General features: G+C 46.6%; 1 protein-coding gene across 1 annotated transcript in view; it reads left to right on the forward strand.

Moving 5' to 3' along the window:
* LOC134676358 (leucine-rich repeat serine/threonine-protein kinase 1) overlaps positions 1-25,518 on the forward strand; it is a 130,410-nt gene that overhangs the window by 101,255 nt on the left and 3,637 nt on the right. Inside the window, exons 44-58 of the mRNA XM_063534716.1 lie at positions 160-354; positions 2,066-2,233; positions 4,044-4,184; positions 4,633-4,735; positions 8,010-8,119; positions 9,261-9,383; positions 10,054-10,240; positions 12,874-12,987; positions 13,713-13,803; positions 15,991-16,119; positions 16,743-16,875; positions 16,914-17,017; positions 18,063-18,214; positions 22,049-22,182; positions 24,084-24,203. Of these exons, the coding sequence (XP_063390786.1) occupies positions 160-354; positions 2,066-2,233; positions 4,044-4,184; positions 4,633-4,735; positions 8,010-8,119; positions 9,261-9,383; positions 10,054-10,240; positions 12,874-12,987; positions 13,713-13,803; positions 15,991-16,119; positions 16,743-16,875; positions 16,914-17,017; positions 18,063-18,214; positions 22,049-22,182; positions 24,084-24,203 (2,004 nt within the window). The remainder of the gene's footprint in view (positions 1-159; positions 355-2,065; positions 2,234-4,043; positions 4,185-4,632; positions 4,736-8,009; positions 8,120-9,260; positions 9,384-10,053; positions 10,241-12,873; positions 12,988-13,712; positions 13,804-15,990; positions 16,120-16,742; positions 16,876-16,913; positions 17,018-18,062; positions 18,215-22,048; positions 22,183-24,083; positions 24,204-25,518) is intronic.

Raw genomic sequence — 25,518 nt, forward strand, 5'->3', positions numbered from 1 at the left:
GTGTGCCCCACACACGGGGGCATACCGCTGCAGCGAGTAGCGCCCGACGCGGTAAGAGACGTGTGTGACGGAGACAACACGGTTACTGTGGAGCGCTGCCTCCTGGCGAAAAAGGTTAATTTTCCAGTAAATTTTTTAATGGTATCTTTTTTTTAACAGCTACTCCTCGATGTGGAAGAGGACCAGCGAGCGCGCTGGGAGCACATAGTGCTGGAGTCGGTCGCTGGTCGCGGGGCCTTCGGCACCGTGATGGCGGCCGTGTGGAGGCCCCCGGGGCAACAGGCGAGGAAGGTCGCGGTCAAGGCCCTCCAGCCCGTGCCACCACCGAGGGCCCAACACCACCATGCCTACAAGGTATCGTTGCATACATTTACCAACTGGGAGCACATAGTGCTGGAGTCGGTCGCTGGTCGCGGGGCCTTCGGCACCGTGATGGCGGCCGTGTGGAGGCCCCCGGGGCAACAGGCGCGGAAGGTCGCGGTCAAGGCCCTCCAGCCCGTGCCACCACCGAGGGCCCAACACCACCACGCCTACAAGGTATCATTGCATACATTTACCAACTGGGAGCACATAGTGCTGGAGTCGGTCGCTGGTCGCGGGGCCTTCGGCACCGTGAAGGCGGCCGTGTGGAGGCCCCCGGGGCAACAGGCGCGGAAGGTCGCGGTCAAGGCCCTCCAGCCCGTGCCGCCACCAAGGGCACAACACCACCACGCTTACAAGGTATCATTGCATACATTTACCAACTGGGAGCACATAGTGCTGGAGTCGGTCGCTGGTCGCGGGGCCTTCGGCACCGTGAAGGCGGCCGTGTGGAGGCCCCCGGGGCAACAGGCGCGGAAGGTCGCGGTCAAGGCCCTCCAGCCCGTGCCACCACCGAGGGCCCAACACCACCACGCCTACAAGGTATCATTGCATACATTTACCAACTGGGAGCACATAGTGCTGGAGTCGGTCGCTGGTCGCGGGGCCTTCGGCACCGTGAAGGCGGCCGTGTGGAGGCCCCCGGGGCAACAGGCGCGGAAGGTCGCGGTCAAGGCCCTCCAGCCCGTGCCACCACCGAGGGCCCAACACCACCACGCCTACAAGGTATCATTGCATACATTTACCAACTGGGAGCACATAGTGCTGGAGTCGGTCGCTGGTCGCGGGGCCTTCGGCACCGTGAAGGCGGCCGTGTGGAGGCCCCCGGGGTAACAGGCGCGGAAGGTCGCGGTCAAGGCCCTCCAGCCCGTGCCGCCACCAAGGGCACAACACCACCACGCTTACAAGGTATCATTGCATACATTTACCAACTGGGAGCACATAGTGCTGGAGTCGGTCGCTGGTCGCGGGGCCTTCGGCACCGTGAAGGCGGCCGTGTGGAGGCCCCCGGGGCAACAGGCGCGGAAGGTCGCGGTCAAGGCCCTGCAGCCCGTGCCGCCACCAAGGGCACAACACCACCACGCCTACAAGGTATCATTGCATACATTTACCAACTGGGAGCACATAGTGGTAGTCAGTCTGGTCGCGGGGCCTTCGGCACCGTGATGGCGGCCGTGTGGAGGCCCCCGGGGCAACAGGCGCGGAAGGTCGCGGTCAAGGCCCTCCAGCCCGTGCCACCACCGAGGGCCCAACACCACCATGCCTACAAGGTATCATTGTATACATTTAGATTTAGATTTATTTCATAATATGAAATTACAATATAAATTATTTTACACAAGAAAATGTGACAGGGGGAGGAGGGAGTCATAAACTTTGTGACGTCACTCTAACTATTTAAATTATTTAATTCGCTCTTACAGTTAAATAACAAGTTTTTGGCACGATAATTATTTTTATTCGTTTAATTTTCCTTCCTAATCAGTTTTGGGTTATAAAATTTAATATTAGTTGTAAATTGTTGTACAATACAATTTTCGTGAGTAGCGACACTAGAGAATTCTAGTATCAAGTAGCGATACTGATAATTCCGCTACTCGACGCTAGATGTCGACTGCGAAAATAATAGTCGATTTGGTACCAAAACTAATGTATGGAGTGAGCACTCTATTCTTACTATATTTCTGTATGGTACTGGTGACAGGTCGCGCTAGCCAGATGGGAGCGATCGCCGACAGCGGGCGCCTGCCGCGCGTACTGCGGCCTGAGACAGGAACTAGGAGTGTTGCGAGTGTTGCGGCATCCGCACGTGCTGCGTCTGCGGGCCGTGTGTGCCGCGCCGCTAGCGCTGCTACTAGAGAGGGCGCCACAGGTAACCTACCCGACTTACAGAGACAGGAGCTAGGAGTGTTGCGGCATCCGCACGTGCTGCGTCTGCGGGCCGTGTGTGCCGAGCCGCTAGCGCTGCTACTAGAGAGGGCGCCACAGGTAACCTACCCGACTTACAGAGACAGGAGCTAGGAGTGTTGCGGCATCCGCACGTGCTGCGTCTGCGGGCCGTGTGTGCCGCGCCGCTAGCGCTGCTACTAGAGAGGGCGCCACAGGTAACCCACCCGACTTACAGAGACAGGAGCAGGAGTGTTGCGAGTGTTGCGGCATCCGCACGTGCTGCGTCTGCGGGCCGTGTGTGCCGCGCCGCTAGCGCTGCTACTAGAGAGGGCGCCACAGGTAACCTACCCGACTTACAGAGACAGGAGCAGGAGTGTTGCGAGTGTTGCGGCATCCGCACGTGCTGCGTCTGCGGGCCGTGTGTGCCGCGCCGCTTGCGCTGCTACTAGAGAGGGCGCCACAGGTAACCTACCCGACTTACAGAGACAGGAGCAGGAGTGTTGCGAGTGTTGCGGCATCCGCACGTGCTGCGTCTGCGGGCCGTGTGTGCCGCGCCGCTAGCGCTGCTACTAGAGAGGGCGCCACAGGTAACCCACCCGACTTACAGAGACAGGTATCCTGCAAGTAGCTACTTCCGAGCCTCGACAATAATGTACTATTAAAACCAAAATATTACTTTGCTAATCCGCAGGGAGCGTGGGAACATTATCTGCATGTAAAAAATACGCAAGTAAGTACATATTTATGCACCATATGTCTTATATCTTTATTTATTTATTTATTTTTACCTTTATTAATTATATTTACACTCATGATCTTATAAGATACTTCCTTCCATATTATTATTCTTTATTTTCTATTCAATTCTACTTACACCATAGGTACTAGCAATTATTCTGTCCAAATTCTAATACTTGTAGTTTACTTACACTCATAGGTACATATTTAACATAACTTTAAGCCTTTAGTTTCCGACTAACAGAAGCAAGGGATAATGTATCAAGGGTCTGCCTGAAAACCAGCGTTGTAGTTAATACGCTGCAACATTATGCTGAGGCAAGCTTCTATTTAACACTCATGAATATTTCTCCCTTAGATGTGCAACTCAATTTCTTAGTTTTTAAGTGTAAATTTAAGATTTATCTGTAAAATGTGTTACATTATTTGTTAACTCTGTCATTTCATGTGATGTTGAATAAAATTGTTCTGTGTCTATGTCTATGTCATTCAAAATAAATTCAAAGAAATATTTAAACAGACTTAAAAAATATTTAGGGACAAGGATTATTTTACCTTATTTATTTTTAAAGATAATTACTAAATACCTTATTAACCACCTCTATAACTGAAATATACTCTATTCTCACCTCTCTATTAATGGAACCCTCTGTAAATGAGACAGAAACGTATCTGTACCTGGCTAACTGGGAGCCTGGGTAAGTGGAAAACCTCTTTAAGTGAGACAAATTTGCTCGTCCCTTGAGATCTCACTTATCCAGGTTTCACTGTATTAGAGATCGATTCAAACACTAAGTAATGAAGCTCCACTAAACAGGTTCTCAGAACTACCTACAAAATATAACTTGAAATTATACAGTAATTATTTTATTTTATTTTAGTTCATGGAAAACCAACAGCGCTATATATGTATAACGGGTTAGCACTGATTGACTTAGCACGTTATCTTTTACGCGGATTAGCAAAGTAATATTTTGGTTTTAATTAATACGGATTTCCGCAAAGTAACGCCTGATTCTATTCACTATAATGTACTATTATTCGTTTTTTCTAAGGGTGCACTAGACAACATCTTGCGAGCGTACGGCGGCATGGGCGCTAGAGTGGGCGCGCGCGCCGCTCGCGCGCTCGCGCTGCAGCTAGCGCGTGCTCTGGAATATCTACACGCGCAACGCGTGCTGTATAGAGACCTCAAGGTATGTTGGAAATTGGGACTCGTCTAGTAACAGCTTTCCGCAAATTAGTTACGAATTTCGTAAACACAGTTTATATTTTTACAAGCTTTTATTTACTTTCACCTGACCGTTGTCTGTCTGTCTGTCTGTCTGTCTGTATGTAATCAAATCTTGCAAGTTAGATTTGATCCACTTCCCGGTTTCCGATTGAGCTGAGATTTTGCATACATACGTAAGTCGGGTGACAATGCAATATTATGGTGTCATCGAGCTGATCTGATGATGATGATGGACACCAGAGGTGGCCATAGGGACTCTGTGATGAAACAACGCATCCTACTTGTGTTAGGGGTTTTTAGAATTGTCTCGATGAGTATTAGTTGTCTGTCGTAAGAAAAGTACAGTCAGCGATAAAAGCTTGTACCAAAAATGAATTTTTTGCCAAAACTTGTTTTATCTTTGTCTTTAGTCTGAGAATGTGCTGGTGTGGGAGATGCCAGATGTAGCGACAGCCGTGGCTGCTGAACTGAGCCCGGCGGCCATTCCCGTGCTCGTCAAACTGGGAGATTACGGTAATATATAATAGAATAGTATAATATGATTGTGCAGTCTGTGAACGTGCTGGTGTGGATGCCGGGTGTAGCGACAGCCGTGGCTGCTGAACTGAGCCCGGCGGCCATTCCCGTGCTCGTCAAACTGGGAGATTATGGTAATATAATATAATAGAATAGTATAATATTACTGTGTAGTCTGTGAACGTGCTGATGTGGATGCCGGGTGTAGCGACAGCCGTGGCTGCTGAACTGAGCCCGGCGGCCATTCCCGTGCTCGTCAAACTGGGAGATTACGGTAATATAATATAATAGAATAGTATAATATGATTGTGCAGTCTGTGAACGTGCTGGTGTGCGAGGTGCCGGGTGTAGCGACAGCCGTGGCTGCTGAACTGAGCCCGGCGGCCATTCCCGTGCTCGTCAAACTGGGAGATTACGGTAATATAATATAATAGAATAGTATAATATGATTGTGCAGTCTGTGAACGTGCTGCACCTCTAGCACAACTGGCCGCGACAGGCGTGAGAAGTGACAGATCGGCGCGACTTGGCGGCTTGTCGCGTGTTGGCAGCACAACCCACGCGCGAGAGCCGCGACAAACTCGCGATCAGGTGTCACTGTCAGAAAATGACAACGATCGCGACTTTGAACTAAAACCCGTAGCACAACTGCCTATTTTGAGACAAAATATTCTCTCGTCTTTATGTCAATCCGCGAGTCGAAGTCTACGCGACTTTATAACGCGACTCGCTCTAACGGGTGGTTTGCTTGTACTTTTTTAACTAAACTCATGATAATTATAACTTAAAAACAAGTTTGATATATTATGCAATAATATAATTTGTATAATTACTTATTGCCCTAAGGAATAAGGAAGTATGGAACAATCACTAAATGCGCTTTACGCAATCTTATATCGATTATGCACGGTGATACCTACAAGTACCACAACACACCCATCATGTTTACAACTTTAATTTCAAACAGCTAGCTTGTAGGTACTCAATTAAGTAATTAGGTACATATGTATGTAGGATTTTTAAATTTCAATTCAGGTTCGTAAGTTTGTAAAAGTAATCCTAAGACTTCCTTACACAAAACTTTTATCAATCTAACAACGGAGCCCGCTTTGCTTGTACATAAATGAAGCCGATGAGGTGGGTAGGTACAAATGTTCAAAACAAACTATCCAACTTATTAAGTAAGCCATAGTCTTAGTAGTAATATTTAGGACCACGGTTAGATGTCTAATTTCAACAATCTCTTACTATTTAGGTACCGTTTGGAAACTTCCTCGACTTCAACAAAACATACCTATATGTGGCCTGTGCCCGCTGCATCGTACTGTAACAGAATGATGTAATACGTGGCTATAGCAGGATCATGTCCGGCTCAAAATCATGCTTTGTATGAAATATTATCAGTCAACACCCACTAAACCATTCCGTCCCCTGCCAACACCATACCGTGACGTGACTGGACCGAGCCGACCAACAATATTTTGAAGGAGTCGTTATACGCTCATGTCATAGTCTGCGTAGGTAGCATAGGTACGGTTATCATATGGTCTACCATATTGAAACTCCTCTAGATCATACCCGTGTTCTAGATGTTTCACTTCATGTTTGACAGGGCCATACGATCATGCTATGATATTTGCTGTCAACATTAGGTGTGAAGTGGGCCTTGGGGATCTAATTAATAATGGCTTCTAGGAGTTCTAGGTACTTACCTACCTACTTTATTTTTGTTTCTTTTCAGGTAAAAATACAGGAGAGAAAAAAAACGACTATTCGACTTCTTATTATTAAACCTAATATATATTAACATCTAGAACCACTATAGAGAAATTGTAAGAATCTCCTTTATTACCCTTGAAAAGTATTTTCTCTCTTCCTTTTTCTTCGACATGCGGCGTAGGACAATTAAATATCACCCTGGAAAGAAAATTGGTTTGTAAACAAGACAATAAAATATGGTCATGACCTCATGACTTCATCGAGGACTATGAAATAAGCTTTTCAAATCAATTTGTCAAATCATAAACAGTTAGGTATTATTGGCACAAGAAAAACCTATATGAAACTTATTTGAGAGTTACTGTGGCAGCTTAGATAGGTACGCTATAACCATTAGGGTTATTATTAATAGTTCACTTCCTCGGTGGTGTTCTTAAAGCTAAAGCGCTTGTCACATCTTAGTTAATTTAGAAAAGGGGACAGCTCCGCGTTTGAAACCTACAAGCTTGCCTAGTGTGTTTCTTTTCCTGAATCTCCACTTCGGGTCCCGTTGGCACGTTCCTATTAATATTTTCCTTTGGGTGCTGGGATAGCAATCGTGTCTAGGATAATGCTGAACTTATTCTGAAAAAAAAAAAACACTATTTACAACAGGAATATGAGAACAAAACCAATAATAGCAATTCCACTATTATAGTTACTTACAAAAATATTTTATTTAAAAGGTTTATTAAACAGAAATTTTTAAACAATACATATATATTTTAAGGAATATTATCAATATTAAGTATATAAGGCTCTATTACTTACATTTTTTCATATTTTTTCCCGTAATTAAATGTTGACAAAATTTGAAAGTTCCTTGACTTTGACAGGAAAAACTTAACCATCGACAAATAACTAGATTTTTTACCACCAAAGAACGAATGATTTAGCGCATCCCTGGTTTCCGATTCAGTGTTGCCACTTGCAAATATCGATTTGTTTAGACTTTGATTTCGCCGGGTAACACTGACGAGTCGCGCCGCGACTTTGAGTTCTCTACGCGGCTGTTGCAGTCGCGGGTACAAGTTATGCTACGGAAATCGACAGATTTGACAGCCGCGGGAATGGCGACTCGAGTCGCGGTCTAAGTCGCGGATGCAAGATGTGCTAGAGGTGCTGGTGTGGGAGGTGCCGGGTGTAGCGACAGCCGTGGCTGCTGAACTGAGCCCGGCAGCCATTCCCGTGCTCGTCAAACTGGGAGATTACCCGAACAACGAAATTGCGATTTTATCGGTGAAATAATACGTTTATGTATGTAGATTGTTGGTATACAATATTTTTTTAAATACAATGTAAGAAATCGAATGGTATTTGGTACCATGTTTTTTTTCCTATGAGTATAAAGTTGAATAATTTTTTTTTAACTTTGAGGTCTGGTATTTATTTTATTATTCCCATATATTATTTAAGTTTCCAATTTATTGTGATAAATTGCTGATTTTCTATCTACTTAACTAGATTTAGTTATACAATTCAACACGTGTCAACAACCCTATTTGTGGTGCAGGTATAAGCCGGCTCGCGCCCCCATCGGGCACGAAGGGCTTCGGGGGCACCGAGGGCTTCATGGCGCCCGAGATCATGCGCTACAACGGAGAACAAGAATACAACGAAAAGGTACAAGACACCCGCGAACTATTACAAATATTAGGCAAAGCTCTGCGTAGGTGGCACTAGCGCCCCGTAGCCAGGGCGTAAGAATACGGCTACGGTATCCCCTGCCTGTCGTAAAAGGCGACGGAAAGGGGTTCTCGGGGTCGGAGACGGTCGCAGCTAGGGACTGCGACTGAAAAAAGGGGACCCACACAAAGGACAAAGGGTCATAGCGCTAGGACGGCACTGGCGCGTTCATTGGAGATCCCAGAGCCGTCCGAAATGCGCCGAGGAGGACAACTGGGAGGTTTTTAGTCGGTGAAAGTCCGACATAACCTCCGCGCTGTCCCTGTGGTGCGGAGGTATCCAGTAACGGATTTTTCTCCAAAAAAAAAGGTGGCACCACTAGCATATACAGTAAACAAACCTACTTGACATCATTAATGACACATGATGCGTCACTAGGTCAATCACATGGCCTTCCGTGAAACACGACAATCGAAAGTTCGGTTTCTGCCTCTATCACTCTTGCTTATTCGATCGATAGAGAGGCAGGTAAAGAAATTTCGTTTTCCGCGTTTCGCGGCAGGCGACCTGTAACCAAACCGCCTTGGTGCATCAATGTCATAGTGAAACCTTGTCAAAAAGCTGTTTAAGGCCTAGTATGTATAATTTAAGCTCAGGAATGCACCCTTGAAATTAACGGAGAACAAAAAAAACACGGTGTACATTTTGTATTTTTTCTTTGTAATGTAGAATGATGAATCCGCCATACAACCAACGATACCTTATTTTAATCAAACTGTGTGTATACCAAACACTATCGTTTTGACATTAACAATGTCAAAGAGAATAGAGTCTATAGAGACGGATTGTCATGGTATGGTGCAATGTTTTCGAGAGATGGCGCCACAACCTTCAGCCTATGCTCGGGTAGATGGCGTTAATATTAATATTTAACAAGTTAACACATATCAGTGAAAGAATAAGGATCAAAGTCAAATGGCCTTCAAACAGTGTTAATCTTCTGTCGAAAGATGGCAGTAAATGAACTGTAGCTACATAATTTACCATGACAGTAACTCTCTACTTCAAATTCTATTTGAGAATATGTATCAGCATTTTACACAAACACTGTTAAACAAAATGTATTCTATGTACTTAGGTGGATTGCTTCTCTTTCGGCATGCTGCTGTACGAGATCGTGACGCTGCGGCAGCCGTTCGAAGGTCACGAGGCCGTCAAAGAGGCGATCCTGGATGGCGCGCGGCCCTCGTTGACGCCAAGGGTGCGTCGTAGTTGAGCTCAATTTTAAACGGAACATCTCAGTATTTCACAGACAAGACATCCTCCAGAGCATAGTCGCGCTACCCCCTCTGCCACAAATATACGGTAGTTTTACTCCATTTTCGATCAAGTGTCCTTGTGTGACGCCCAAGTGTCTTTGAACGGACTCGCTCACCTTGTCCCCCGCACCCCAGTATTTTTGGCAGCATCGGTTCCATGAAATAATTGCTCTAAGGTCTGTCTAGACTAGATGATGTCTTGTCTGTGCAGTATTTTAACATGACTTATTATGTTGGTAATGTTACGAAAAACAAGAACAGCCTGTCAACTACAGCGACGATATGTTTAATGCTGTGTTTTTTTTCTAATCTGTTGTCGGCACTTGTAACTAATAACTAAATGTATCCTGGTCACGGCACCAAATTGTAAAAGTGACTATAGTTGGGCAAACAAATTTGTCAGTCAGTAAGAACCAGGAAAACTATACTCATCCTTTTCTTTTGGGTGCTAGTACCTACTAGTGTAAGACAAAGTAGTATGATTGTCTCTGTCTATGATTGAAATGAGACAGTCCTTTGACAAACTATAATTTTGTTTTTTAACTATGATCGAGAAATAAGTGTCTCCTCTATTGGCATCGTCTTATTGATCGATCCTATTTCATGAATCAGGATCTCCAGTATCCCTGCAACATACTGGAAACGATGCGCCGCTGTTGGCGCGGCGCTCCGGAGCTGCGGCCGTCGGCTGCCGCTCTAGTGTCCGCCGCGGCTGCGCCGGAGTTCACCGCTTTGCTCGACGCGGCCGCCGCTCGCGCCTCGCTAGCCGCCACCGCTGTGGCCCTACGCCATGTCACAGGTGACTACAGTACGGTCACGCTCCGGCGACCCTTTGTTGGGTGTCATTCTGAATCCCTAACAACGTTTGTCCTAAAGTCATTTGCCCTAACTGGTTTGTCCTAATGGGCACATGCCCTAACGATCAATTGTCATAACGATTATTTTTCATAATGTTAGGTTCTGAACAATGATTAGGTTTTAGAACTTGCTGCCACAAAAGTAGGTTAGGTTAGGGTTAGAACTGCGACCCTCGCAAAAAAGAAAATATGCTTAATAACGGTGTACTTTCGTTTCGGCCAAATACATTTCGCCAAATTTCACTTCCCAACAAACTTATCGCAATAGTTTCATTTCCCAAAGGAACCTTTAGCAAAGTTACACTTCGCATATAATTTATTTGGTCAAATTATCATTTGGCATAATTTTACTTTGTCAAATGTTATTAGGACAAAAACTTATTTAGCAAACGTTTTTTATTGTCTAATATTATATTCCAAAAAGATGTTTGGTCAAAATTGTCACTTCGCAAATTTGACAAATAGGCATCTCTATTTAAATTTGTACTTTTTGTTATGTTAATATAGGTACGTTAAATTCTACGTAATTAGGGTGGGTTGGGTTAGGTTTGAACTGCGATCCTCACAAAACGGTACCGCTATCAGAAAAGTGGGTTAGGTTAGGTTAGAACTGTGACCCTCACAGAATCGAAATGCTATTAGAAAAGTGGGTTAGGTTAGGTTAGAACTGCGATCCTTACAGAAACGAAATACTATGTACTAGAAAAAGGTCATCGAAGTGGAATAATTAATTTAATAGAATAACGAGATGTAAAAAATTTGCTTGACATTTTAAACTAAAATGTGGTTTAAATATTGGTGGTTTTTTACTAATTTTGGGTTATAATGATTACTTTCATGTTATTTGCTTTAATAGAATGGCAAGATGTAACAAATTTGGTTGTCTTTTTACATTAAAATGGAGTTTTAATTTTAGTGATCATTTACTACATATTTTTAGCAGTAAGAATGTATTTTTTTTGACGTTACATTTTACTATGTATATGTAATGATCAGTTAAATACTAGACAAATAAAATTCTGCAGCCTCCACTTTATTGGTATGTAAATTGTATGACATGCAATATTTTGGGACATGTAAGTTATGCTTAATGATACATTTGACTAAATAATATTTGGTAAAATGAAACTTGTCCAAGTAATTATTTGCTAAACAATAACTTGCCAAAAAAGACTATTGCTAACTGAAAATTTGCGATACGTTGTTTTGCCAAACATTTTTTTGGGAGATGATAATTTGGGAAACATAGTTTGGGATGTGATACTTTGGGAAACGATTTTGGCCCATTCGTTAGTAAACCCTTAATAACATTAGGATAACTAATCAATAATTAGGGAAACCAAAATTAGGGTTTTTAGTGTTACTTAGGACAACTGATCATTATGACAAACAATATTAGGGAATGCAATGATAGGAGAAACGACTTTAGGGATTCAGATATAGATCCGCTGTATTAAGGTTTTAGCTAAATTGGACATGGTTCAACAATCACGGAGCGTGAGGGTCTCTATTGTTTCCGAAATAGTTTTAAGTCATAATGTATTGTTTGTCCGAATTTTCGTTAGTCATAATTGGTTTTTCTCAGTAACGCTTAACTTTTCAAGATTGCTATAAAAAAACCTAACCTAACCTATCTAAAGAATAACCTTACGAAAATCCTGAAAAGTTAACGGTTTCAGTTTTATGACCCATGATAATATGACAAACAATACATTATGACTTAAAACTTTATGGGAAACAAAGGGACCCCTAATACAGAACATTGGTAATTGTTGACGACCGTCTAATGCCAAATTTTGAACTTTGACCTTTCGGAACACATAATAAGCTGACCCTCGGTGACTTTCAGTCGAAATTGTAAAGGTGGCGACTGACTTGTACCATTTCGGTGTAATGTAACAGGATCAACCCGAGCATTACAGCAGTCAGTACAGCGAACTGAGCCGCTCGACGCGAGCGCCGCGTGCTCCTGTCGGTATTTACGCGAATCCCTTTGAGTGTTACATTACAAGTCAGTACAGGTTCACGAGTCGCCGCAAGAGCACGTCTCGCATGATTTTGTTTTGGGACTAGATTTTTCAATAAAAAGCATCGAAAATGGAATGGGATAGAGAGAAAGTTTTGTCATTTATTGACAAATACAGAGATAAGGCAATACTGTGGGATCCCACGCATCAAGATCACTTCAATAAGTTTAAAAAAAAACGATGCGTGGGTAGAATTATCGGATGAAATTACTTATCGAATATCGTTTAAAACTTTCTTTTTTTTAGATAGCAATAACTTAGTAAAATAAGTGAAGCGCACGCAACCTCCATGTCTGACATTTTGAAACAATATGGAGCACAAATGAACAGAGCACCTAAAATGAGCGTTCGCCGCGTAGCTGTAATGTAACTGTAATGTAACACGATCGCCGTAAACGATACATTACACCGAAATGTTACAAGTTAGTCGCCACCTTAATATTGCCAACAGACGTGCTTAATACAAGTATTAATCTTGAATTCGTTATCCATCAAAGTGATAATACACAGAAAAGGCGTACATATGTTAATAACTTGATGTTTTGCAGACGAAGGAGCCCCCGGGTGGGAGGTGTGGTGCGGGGGGGAGCCTGAGAGAATACACACGCTGCTGTGCACGGAACATCACATCACGCAGCAACACGCTATCCGAGTACCGCCAGGTTAGGCATTCACAATAACCTCTTGCCACCCAGAGACCTATAAAAAGGTCTCCTATTCCATTCTAATTTAAACTTTTTGTTGACAAAATAAAATTTATTTTTGCTTGGCAAGCTTTGGCGTATGGGCGGCGAGAGGTTATATATCCTTAGAGCATTTACTAACTGGAGTCGCCTTTAAGAGCTTACAGCTTACCCCTCTGCCGAAAAACTTGCACAATAGAGGATATTACTGCAATGTAAAATGCCAAACTAAACTAAAAACGAAACGGAAACTTGCGTTCCTAATTTTTTACAAGTATTTGCATAAGTTATTATGAATATTATTACATAATCATATGCTTGTGGATAAACTTATTTATCTAGAATTGTAATAACTATCTTATTTCAAATGTACCTGTGTGACCTGTCAAATATTTTTTACCAGTAAAGTAACTGACATGGGCGCCGGCAGCTGGGTGCAAGGGGGTGCACTTGCACCCCCCTGGCAGGAAAGAAAACACGTAGGAAAAAATACAAAATATATATTTTTTACCTGACTGCGCCAGCATTATTATGTTATTGTTTGAATAAAATTGCATATTAAGTATTTGTTAATAACATTGACACGTACTTAAATGACGGCATCGAGTGCTTCTATTACACATATGCACCTCCCTGAAAGTAATCCTGGCGGCGCCCATGGTAACTGAACTGAACTGAAACTAAAGTTATTTGAATGTTGACAGACGGCGATGTGCCGGTGACGGTGACCGCGCTGTGCCGCGTCGGCGCCACCGTGTGGGCCGGGGACAGCACCGGCCGGGTCTCTGTTTACTCGTGAGTATAGCCACAGAGTGAATGTTGACAGACGGCGATGTGCCGGTGACGGTGACCGCGCTGTGCCGCGTCGGCGCCACCGTGTGGGCCGGGGACAGCACCGGCCGGGTCTCTGTTTACTCGTGAGTATAGCCACAGAGTGAATGTTGACAGACGGCGATGTGCCGGTGACGGTGACCGCGCTGTGCCGCGTCGGCGCCACCGTGTGGGCCGGAGACAGCACCGGCCGGGTCTCTGTTTACTCGTGAGTATAGCCACAGAGTGAATGTTGACAGACGGCGATGTGCCGGTGACGGTGACCGCGCTGTGCCGCGTCGGCGCCACCGTGTGGGCCGGAGACAGCACCGGCCGGGTCTCTGTTTACTCGTGAGTATAGCCACAGAGTGAATGTTGACAGACGGCGATGTGCCGGTGACGGTGACCGCGCTGTGCCGCGTCGGCGCCACCGTGTGGGCCGGAGACAGCACCGGCCGGGTCTCTGTTTACTCGTGAGTATAGCCACAGAGTGAATGTTGACAGACGGCGATGTGCCGGTGCCGGTGACGGTGACCGCGCTGTGCCGCGTCGGCGCCACCGTGTGGGCCGGGGACAGCACCGGCCGGGTCTCTGTTTACTCGTGAGTATAGCCACAGAGTGAATGTTGACAGACGGCGATGTGCCGGTGACGGTGACCGCGCTGTGCCGCGTCGGCGCCACCGTGTGGGCCGGAGACAACACCGGCCGGGTCTCTGTTTACTCGTGAGTATAGCCACAGAGTGAATGTTGACAGACGGCGATGTGCCGGTGACGGTGACCGCGCTGTGCCGCGTCGGCGCCACCGTGTGGGCCGGGGACAGCACCGGCCGGGTCTCTGTTTACTCGTGAGTATAGCCACAGAGTGAATGTTGACAGACGGCGATGTGCCGGTGACGGTGGCCGCGCTGTGCCGCGTCGGCGCCACCGTGTGGGCCGGAGACAGCACCGGCCGGGTCTCTGTTTACTCGTGAGTATAGCCACAGAGTGAATGTTGACAGACGGCGATGTGCCGGTGCCGGTGACGGTGACCGCGCTGTGCCGCGTCGGCGCCACCGTGTGGGCTGGAGACAGCACCGGCCGGGTCTCTGTTTACTCGTGAGTATAGCCACAGAGTGAATGTTGACAGACGGCGATGTGCCGGTGCCGGTGACGGTGACCGCGCTGTGCCGCGTCGGCGCCACCGTGTGGGCCGGAGACAGCACCGGCCGGGTCTCTGTTTACTCGTGAGTATAGCCACAGAGTGAATGTTGACAGACGGCGATGTGCCGGTGCCGGTGACGGTGACCGCGCTGTGCCGCGTCGGCGCCACCGTGTGGGCTGGAGACAGCACCGGCCGGGTCTCTGTTTACTCGTGAGTATAGCCACAGAGTGAATGTTGACAGACGGCGATGTGCCGGTGACGGTGACCGCGCTGTGCCGCGTCGGCGCCACCGTGTGGGCCGGAGGAGACAACACCGGCCGGGTCTCTGTTTACTCGTAAGTATAGGTGGCGGCGGCCGATCGTAAGATCAGGCATATCGTGAAATTCCTAGGCATATCGTGAAACGTAAAAATCTTTGACTCGTTCTCTGAGTCGACAGCGGGGCTCCTATTTCTGGGCAGTTTGCCCTTCGGGCATCTGAAGCAACCTAACGAACCTATCCTACCTATATATTGGTTTAATGTGACTATCGTCAAAACATTACACAGGAACATTACAATCTGCCTGATCTTACGATCGGCCGCCGACATAGGCACAGAATAATTAATAGTACTACCGTACAGAAGACTCATTCTCTAACAAAACGCGTCTGTTACGATTAGGACAGTTATGGCCGCTAGGTGGCGACAGCGCCACGGGCGGTTTATGGCTAGCCACTTAAATTGGTGTGGAACGGATGTACTTTTAGCTACCTGTAGCAAAGCGACGAAATCGTGGAGTGAGCCACGCCTGGTATACGCACAGAATAATTAACAGTACGGCCGTACAGAGAATACACTTCCTACAAACCCGACGTTTGACAGCGGTTCAGGGTCGAATCGAGCTATCCCTTTCTAATATATGGCAATATCCTTTTCGGCTATTTAGGGTTGTCGAAATTCAAATGATTATCTAATCTGTGGTCGTGCACGCGAAAGGAAGTCAAGTGGTGTCATTCATAAAAAATTGTCAAATACATTATTGTGTGACAGATCGTCAACCTGCGCTCTCCTGTGGACGGGCAAGGTGCAGGAGGCCGTAGGCGGCGGCCCTAGTCCCGTGACAGCTCTGCAGCCGCTGCCGCAGCTGCGCAGGGTGGCGCTGGCTCTACAGTGCGGCAGGTACACTCACTCTTCTACTACTACTACTACTCATTATATAGTAAATGACTATAAAATACTATACATAGCAACAACGATTTGACAGTAGTCAAAGATTTTGACAAATAAATAATAACCTTAGAGCATTTAGAAAGGAGATGTCATCGCTGTCATTTTCTGTACGAAACAGTCTGCCGATTTTTGCGGGGGAGGGCACGACAAATGTATTGCTATTTCTACATGATTTGTACGTAACGTACAAATAGCCATGTCAGTCCATACATGTCGCGTTGTCCCGGCATTTTGGCTCGTTTTTGGGGTCCGCTTGGCAACTAATCCCAAGAATGGGCGGTAGGCACTAGTTTTCTGCTCTGGGCCATCGGCTTCACATGTAGTGTCACCCACTAGGGCAGACCGGTCGTCTTGCAAATAGCAAATATGGACACTAACGAGTTATTTCTATTTATTATGTATAAACCTGAAAGACTTATTATATTTTTATTACGTGGGCCATACTGAAAATTTCTAGATTCTGATATATGAGACGACTTATTTTTTCTAAGTCTAGTCCAGGAATTTTCAGTGTGCCCTAAGTAGTCCTTGAATATCTAGAACTACGAACGCTGACACTGATTAAATTGCAGGTTATTCCTCGTCCGCTCGGAGCGGGAGGTGGCGGAGGCGGAAGCGGAAGCGGAGGGCGGGTTCGTGCTCACTGAGTTAGGCACCGCTAGTGAGCTGTGCTGTCTGGCCGCCGTACCTTCACCACAAGGGTTAGTTTAGTCTAACACTTCAAGGTTATTCCTCGCTCGGAGGGGCTAGCGGAGGCGGACGCGGAAGCGGAGGGCGGGTTCGTGCTCACTGAGTTGGGCACCGCTAGTGAGTTACGCTGTCTGGCCGCCGTACCTTCACCACAAGGGTGAGTTTTGTGTAACAGGACACGATAGATTTAATAATCGCCGTCCCCTGTTAGTTTTTTCAATTTGAATATTTAACCCGCTCTCTCTACTGCGACAAGGTTCTAATACAGTGCGTGTTCTATACTGTTTTAATGGTCTCACTATCTCGATTTGACTAATTTAACTGGACTGTGCATTGTTAGAATTAGAGATGCAACGGATAGTTGTTTGGATGTTCGGCGTAACAATCGGCCGAATATTCGGTATCCGGCCGCCGAATATTCGGTTTCCGGCCGCCGAATATTCGGCCGGCAGAACTATACCTACATTTAGGTTTTTTAGGTGCGCATTGTGCAGGTTTTGAGAAGAACGTTGGCGCGGACTCATCTCTAGGTTTGAAATGAGTGCGTGTGCAAGTGAGTGGATGTTGAAATGGTTTTGACATAGTAAACGAGTACGATATGACACTGACTGTTTCTTAAATCCAATTTGTTTACTCCGAAATCAAGCAGAGTTACTATCCGGTATCCGGCCGGATAGTAGGTCATTATCCGGTATACGGCCGGATAGCTGATAGTAATCGAGTATCCGGTGCATCTCTATAGTTCGTTTTTTTTAGCATTAGAAAGAACTTGAAAGAAGGTAAGCGATATTATTAAAAAACAGTAACTATTACTTATGAAAGCAGAAGAATATAAATGATCGTATTAGATTTAAAATTTGTTACATATTTGCCGTAACATATTTCTAAAATGTGTTTTTCAATTAAAAGACACATCAAGATTGTTTACCTTCTTTCTAATGCTAAAAAACGAGGCATAGTAGTAGATGTGGTCTGTGGAATAACGTTATGACAGGCGTGGCTCACTCCGCGATTTCGTTGCTTTGCTACAGGTAGGCAAAAGTACATCAGCACACCAATTATTGTGGCTAGCCATAAGCCGCGCGTGACGCTGTCGCCACCTAGCGGCCATATCTGTCCTGATCGTAACAGACGCGTTTTGTTAGAGAGTGAGTCTTCTGTACCTAGTACTATTATTTACTATTATTTATTTATGTTAACAGGTTCGAGATCTGGGCGGGCGGGTCCGGTCTATATACATACGCCGTGTCCGCTACCGGTGTGTGCGGGGCCGAGCCTCTGCCGGCGACCCCTCGTATCACGTTACTAGCCGCCAGCCCTGAGGAGCCCTACGTTGCCCTCTACTCTGAACCTGGTCAGTACATTTCCTTTATTCAATTAGGGTCTTAGGTTAGGATTTTACAACACTTACAAAACATTACAAAAATATATAAACACATTATAAAAAACCTAACCTAGGGTGCCGCCGGCAGCGGGGCAGGGTCCAAGCTGCCGGTGGTCAGGGCCGCAGAGTGAGGAACCGACGTACTATACGCGCCGTGTCCAAAATTACCGCCTTCTGCATCTGACCCTTGATCCAACCACCCAGCGAGAGTCTCTCTAGGTGGTGGTCGAGACTCTTCGCTATGAGACCGTTCGCTAACACGACTATAGGAACAATGATCGTCGTGTCAACATCCCACATGAGTACATTTATTATTAAATAACCCTTGTTACTTATATGTTAACCTGTCGGATCCCACGGCTGAAGTCTGGGCCACAAAGGGTTAGTGACTTTTCATACAAAAAAAATGTTGTTTGTATGAAAGGTCACTGACCTTTGTGGCTCAGATTTGAGTCTTGGGATCCGACAGGTTAATGAGGGTTTCCGCGATCGAGATTTTCACTAGATGGCAGCACCGTGACGAGATGTCTTTTTGACAGATGTTGTCAAAATCCACCAAAAAAAAAAAACATGGTTAAACATGCTTGGTGGATTATGACAGCTAGACCTCTCGCCACGGTGCTGTCATCTAGTGAAAAACTCGAATGCGGAAGGGTCATTATATTTTATATTTATTTGTTTCTTTAAATACACGGTGTAACATGAGTAAACCGAATAATTTTAACATCGTATTCCTGATCATATTTAGAGACAAAAATGTCCTATAAACTTTTTTTAATAAACGCCTAGTTTCAGAGATAATATTAATTTAAATAAAAACAAGTTTTTGTTGTTACATAGTGTAAAAGGCCTTTTTGATGGTAATGTTGCTGCTATGGGACGTAGTCTAAATATCCTTATTGATAGATGTCAAAAAGTGACAAGTAAAAAGTTTGCAAAAAGGTTTTAGGAAAAAGAATGAAAAAATCAATTTTAAGTAACAAGTTTACCAATAACATTTATTTTTTATGTACAAATAAATACATTCAAAAAATTGAAAAAACAAAACAAAAAAATTTTTTTTTTGGCAAAATTGATGTAAACTCATATTACATTTTTTTCTTCGTTTGACCTCAGAAATGCGTGGTTAAAATTATTCGGGTTCCTCATGTTACAGCGTGTATATACTTCAGATTTATTTTATTGTTTCCTTAGCATATCTCTCTGTAAACCAGTAAAGAATGTCTTGGGCTAATACATCCATATTTTGTGCTAAAAAAACTAGAAAACTGTTTGAAAATAAATAATATAATGTTTAGAAATTGTATTTTACATTGGAAAATAAGCGACATTATTCATTAACCTTTTGAACGCCACAGACGGCAATTGACGTCAACTCAAAATCGTGACAACGACGCCAAAGACTGCATTTGACGTCGATAGTTTTTTGATGAAAATCTACGAAAAAACACCCCACTTTAGGTTGGCATTATTTATTCACAAAACTACATTTTACCCCCGTGGCGTCAGTGGCGGCAAATGGATGCGCCGTTTGGCGTTCAAAAGGTTAAGGATTACGTGGTGAAAAAGCCTTGTAAAATCATATATTGTCAAGGTAAAAGAAATGTGGTATAAATGTACGTGCATATCGTTCGACGACCGGTCTGGCCTAGTGGGTAGTGACCAAGGCCTATTGACTTCCTTGGAATGACGTGACCCTTCATAATTGTACATGTGTGCTCCGTTTCTAGAGCTGTATTGCCAGTAATTACCATAAAAATATTTTACTACAGCAACATTGCTAGAACTGGCTTTGTCTATACGATTTCTAGGAACAAATCCAATTATTTTATCAAATATATTTTGATTTGTATTTTATGAAGTAGTCAAAGTCATATGTAAATTATTATTTATTTTTTGAAATATGTAAATTATTATCTATTTCCGTTTTGTCTTTGTCTATGTTCATAAAATCTATGAAGGGTAGACGTGCTTCTACCCTCCTTGATAAAATTTAAAAAAAAATCTTTGTCAATAGGCCTCTTTGATAGGCCTTGATTTGAGTCTGGCCGGTAAGAACATAGACAAGACAAAAGTCTGTAATGTCAATGCTGTCATTTAAGTAATTTAACGCCAAAAATATAAATTTTCATATAAAACGATTTATTCACTTGAAATATATTTATTTACCTATTAATTTCAAAATAAAAATATTCATATGTACGAGCAACATATCTAAATGCGTCTTCGCACAGACTTAGTTAAATTTAAACCGTTGTCGCTCTTCCTTCCTTGCTGTATTATGTATCCGGCAATGGCGACTTCATCAACAATTCTTATCCGGATTATGAAAAGCCCTAATGTGTGTGTGGAAACCGTTGTAGTAAACCAGAAACAGCGATAATTTCAAGGTAAGAAATATATCAATCTTTAAATAAAAATGAGCGTACTAATTACCAAATCCAAAAATAATAATTTAATCTTACTATCCCCGTAAGTCCCGCGGACGCTATATCGCGTCCGAAATTATAATCTAAATTCATCATAGATGTAAAACCGTTTTTAAAATTGTTTACGAGTAAGCTGGTAAATTTAGACCTTAGGAATTAGCGACGTTAGTAATTAGGAAGTTAGATTATATTGTTTAATTTGTGACTATTTTGTTTTAGAAAGTGAATCATGGCTTGAGCGTGAGATAATAATATAATCCTGGCCCGTCATATGATTTCTTGGAAAAAGCTCAAAGGGCACGTATCTGCTGCATATACAGACTAGTTTTCCGCTGACCAAGAACGCTGCGTGGAGCTGTGGAGCAGAAATGTCCGATAACCGGATAGATGTAATAACAACTTGTAACCATTTGCCATATCAATGTATGTATTCATATGTATTGCTCCTAACATATATACACTAATCCTAATAGGAATGAAAATATTTATATCTTAATAATACGTAACTTTTTGTAACCTTTTATATTTGACGAATTTTTAAATATAGTACCTAATCATTATCTTATAACGTATTTCTTTATTTATTTGTGATATGCTAATTTAAGAGCCCAACAACGTGCACACTAGCAACACTGCTAAAATAAATAATCGTGATTATTTAAGTTAAATTTAAATTTTACAGGTATTTAAAAAAGTGGCCGCTACTGACTGTAGGTATTGTGTATTTAAGTACCTTTTGAATACATCAAACTAGTTTTTATGTTGCTGATTTCGTCAATCTATGAGCTCATAACAAAAACGGCCGCTTTAGTTATGCACGGGTAGGTTGACGAATCCAGTAACATAAAAATTAGTTTAATGTATTCAGCAGTGGCGCTAGTGTGCACGTTGATGGGCTCTTAAAAACCTGACCCCAACAAAAAATAAAATAATACAAAAAGAAATTCCCTCTCCGGGATTCGAACCCAGGACCATTAGCTTCCTGAACTGGATTACTGCCAATACCCGCTAGGGGCGCTAGGCTAAACGGGTTGTCAATTCTAATTACAATGGTATCCTACCGAGCGCTAGTAGTATAAACGAACTTTTGAAGGGGACATTTTTTTGTATGGAGTTATCGTTCTTCTCCTAGTGAGTATTATATTCTTCTGTAGTGACCCTGCCTGTGAAGCCGACGGTCCTGGGTTCGAATCCCGGTAAGGGCATTTATTTATGTGATGAACACAAATATATGTTACTGAGTCGTGGGTGTTTTCTATGTATATTATATGTATGTATATCGTCGCCTAGCACCCATAGTACAAGCTTTGCTTAGTTTGGGGCTAGGATGATCTGTGTAAGATGTCCCCAGATATTTATTTTATTTATATTTCAGGAGTATGCGTGTACCAGTGGTCGGTCCGCAGTCGCCAACAGACTGCCCGTCTAGACTGCAGCAAGCTCGTGCCGTGTAGTGAGAGCTTACAGTCGCTCGCGCTTGACTCGCGGCCCGGCGAGCACCTGGGCCGGGTAAGTTGTCTTCATATTACAGGAGTATGCGTGTACCAGTGGTCGGTCCGCAGTCGCCAACAGACTGCCCGTCTAGACTGCAGCAAGCTTGTACCGTGTAGTGAGAGCTTGCAGTCGCTCGCGCTTGACTCACGGCCCGGCGAGCACCTGGGCCGGGTAAGTTGTCTTCATATTACAGGAGTATGCGTGTACCAGTGGTCGGTCCGCAGTCGCCAACAGACTGCCCGTCTAGACTGCAGCAAGCTCGTGCCGTGTAGTGAGAGCTTACAGTCGCTCGCGCTGGACTCGCGGCCTGGCGAGCACCTGGGCCGGGTAAGTTGTCTTCATATTACAGGAGTATGCGTGTACCAGTGGTCGGTCCGCAGTCGCCAACAGACTGCCCGTCTAGACTGCAGCAAGCTTGTACCGTGTAGTGAGAGCTTGCAGTCGCTCGCGCTTGACTCACGGCCCGGCGAGCACCTGGGCCGGGTAAGTTGTCTTCATATTACAGGAGTATGCGTGTACCAGTGGTCGGTCCGCAGTCGCCAACAGACTGCCCGTCTAGACTGCAGCAAGCTTGTGCCGTGTAGTGAGAGCTTACAGTCGCTCGCGCTGGACTCGCGGCCCGGCGAGCACCTGGGCCGGGTAAGTTGTCTTCATATTACAGGAGTATGCGTGTACCAGTGGTCGGTCCGCAGTCGCCAACAGACTGCCCGTCTAGACTGCAGCAAGCTCGTGCCGTGTAGTGAGAGCTTACAGTCGCTCGCGCTGGACTCGCGGCCCGGCGAGCACCTGGGCCGGGTAAGTTGTCTTCATACTACAGGAGTATGCGTGTACCAGTGGTCGGTCCGCAGTCGCCAACAGACTGCCCGCCTAGACTGCAGCAAGCTTGTGCCGTGTAGTGAGAGCTTACAGTCGCTCGCGCTGGACTCGCGGCCCGGCGAGCACCTGGGCCGGGTAAGTTGTCTTCATATTACAGGAGTATGCGTGTACCAGTGGTCGGTCCGCAGTCGCCAACAGACTGCCCGTCTAGACTGCAGCAAGCTCGTGCCGTGTAGTGAGAGCTTACAGTCGCTCGCGCTGGACTCGCGGCCCGGCGAGCACCTGGGCCGGGTAAGTTGTCTTCATATTACAGGAGTATGCGTGTACCAGTGGTCGGTCCGCAGTCGCCAACAGACTGCCCGTCTAGACTGCAGCAAGCTCGTGCCGTGTAGTGAGAGCTTACAGTCGCTCGCGCTGGACTCGCGGCCTGGCGAGCACCTGGGCCGGGTAAGTTGTCTTCATATTACAGGAGTATGCGTGTACCAGTGGTCGGTCCGCAGTCGCCAACAGACTGCCCGTCTAGACTGCAGCAAGCTCGTGCCGTGTAGTGAGAGCTTACAGTCGCTCGCGCTGGACTCGCGGCCCGGCGAGCACCTGGGCCGGGTAAGTATGCGTGTACCAGTGGTCGGTCCGCAGTCGCCAACAGACTACGACAGTAACTCTCTATACACTGTATTTTCTTTGATATCTATACTAATATGTGCCCGGTAGTGGGAAAACACAGTGCGCAACTACCATCTCAGATGGTTGTTTCACAGGGCGGACACGCCATACATCATAAATCAATTTGCGTTTATATGTGTGCGCGGCACGTCTGTACACGCGTCGTTGTGTATGTGTGGGTAAGTCGCTTTACTGAGAGGACGCCAGAAGTCCGCCAGATTCATGTCGCGGGGCGAGGTAACGCAAGTCGGGGCGGGGCGGTGCGTGGCCGTTCTGTATGATAACCTCTAGCCGCCCAGAGACCTATAAAAAGGTCTCCTGTTCCATTATAATTTGAACTTTGTGTTGACAAAATAAAGTTTCATTTTGCTTGGCAAGGTTTGACGTTTGTACGGCTAGAGGATAATACTATGACTTATTCTATGGTTGTTCGTCAGGTGACGGCGTTGGCGGCGCTGGGCGGGTCGCTGTACGTGGGCACGGCGTGGGGCGTCCTCATCGTGTGCGCGTGCGCCAGCCTGCGCCCGCTCGCCGTGTTCCGGCCCTACGAGGAGAGCGTGAGTGTCTGACCCCCCACAGACGTTGTTCGCCAGGTGACGGCGGTGGCGGCGCTGGGGGGGTCGCTGTACGTGGGCACGGCGTGGGGCGTCCTCATCGTGTGCGCGTGCGCCAGCCTGCGCCCGCTCGCCGTGTTCCGGCCCTACGAGGAGAGCGTGAGTGTCTGACCCCCCACAGACGTTGTTCGTCAGGTGACGGCGGTGGCGGCGCTGGGGGGGTCGCTGTACGTGGGCACGGCGTGGGGCGTCCTCATCGTGTGCGCGTGCGCCAGCCTGCGCCCGCTCGCCGTGTTCCGGCCCTACGAGGAGAGCGTGAGTGTCTGACCCCCCACAGACGTTGTTCGTCAGGTGACGGCGGTGGCGGCGCTGGGGGGGTCGCTGTACGTGGGCACGGCGTGGGGCGTCCTCATCGTGTGCGCGTGCGCCAGCCTGCGCCCGCTCGCCGTGTTCCGGCCCTACGAGGAGAGCGTGAGTGTCTGACCCCCCACAGACGTTGTTCGTCAGGTGACGGCGTTGGCGGCGCTGGGGGGGTCGCTGTACGTGGGCACGGCGTGGGGCGTCCTCATCGTGTGCGCGTGCGCCAGCCTGCGCCCGCTCGCCGTGTTCCGGCCCTACGAGGAGAGCGTGAGTGTCTGACCCCCCACAGACGTTGTTCGTCAGGTGACGGCGGTGGCGGCGCTGGGGGGGTCGCTGTACGTGGGCACGGCGTGGGGCGTCCTCATCGTGTGCGCGTGCGCCAGCCTGCGCCCGCTCGCCGTGTTCCGGCCCTACGAGGAGAGCGTGAGTGTCTGACCCCCCACAGACGTTGTTCGTCAGGTGACGGCGGTGGCGGCGCTGGGGGGGTCGCTGTACGTGGGCACGGCGTGGGGCGTCCTCATCGTGTGCGCGTGCGCCAGCCTGCGCCCGCTCGCCGTGTTCCGGCCCTACGAGGAGAGCGTGAGTGTCTGACCCCCCACAGACGTTGTTCGCCAGGTGACGGCGGTGGCGGCGCTGGGGGGGTCGCTGTACGTGGGCACGGCGTGGGGCGTCCTCATCGTGTGCGCGTGCGCCAGCCTGCGCCCGCTCGCCGTGTTCCGGCCCTACGAGGAGAGCGTGAGTGTCTGACCCCCCACGGACGTTGTTCGTCAGGTGACGGCGGTGGCGGCGCTGGGGGGGTCGCTGTACGTGGGCACGGCGTGGGGCGTCCTCATCGTGTGCGCGTGCGCCAGCCTGCGCCCGCTCGCCGTGTTCCGGCCCTACGAGGAGAGCGTGAGTGTCTGACCCCCCACGGACGTTGTTCGCCAGGTGACGGCGTTGGCGGCGCTGGGGGGGTCGC

This window comes from Cydia fagiglandana, chromosome 24 (assembly GCF_963556715.1).
Source record: "Cydia fagiglandana chromosome 24, ilCydFagi1.1, whole genome shotgun sequence".
NCBI classification, from domain to species: Eukaryota; Metazoa; Arthropoda; class Insecta; order Lepidoptera; family Tortricidae; genus Cydia; species Cydia fagiglandana.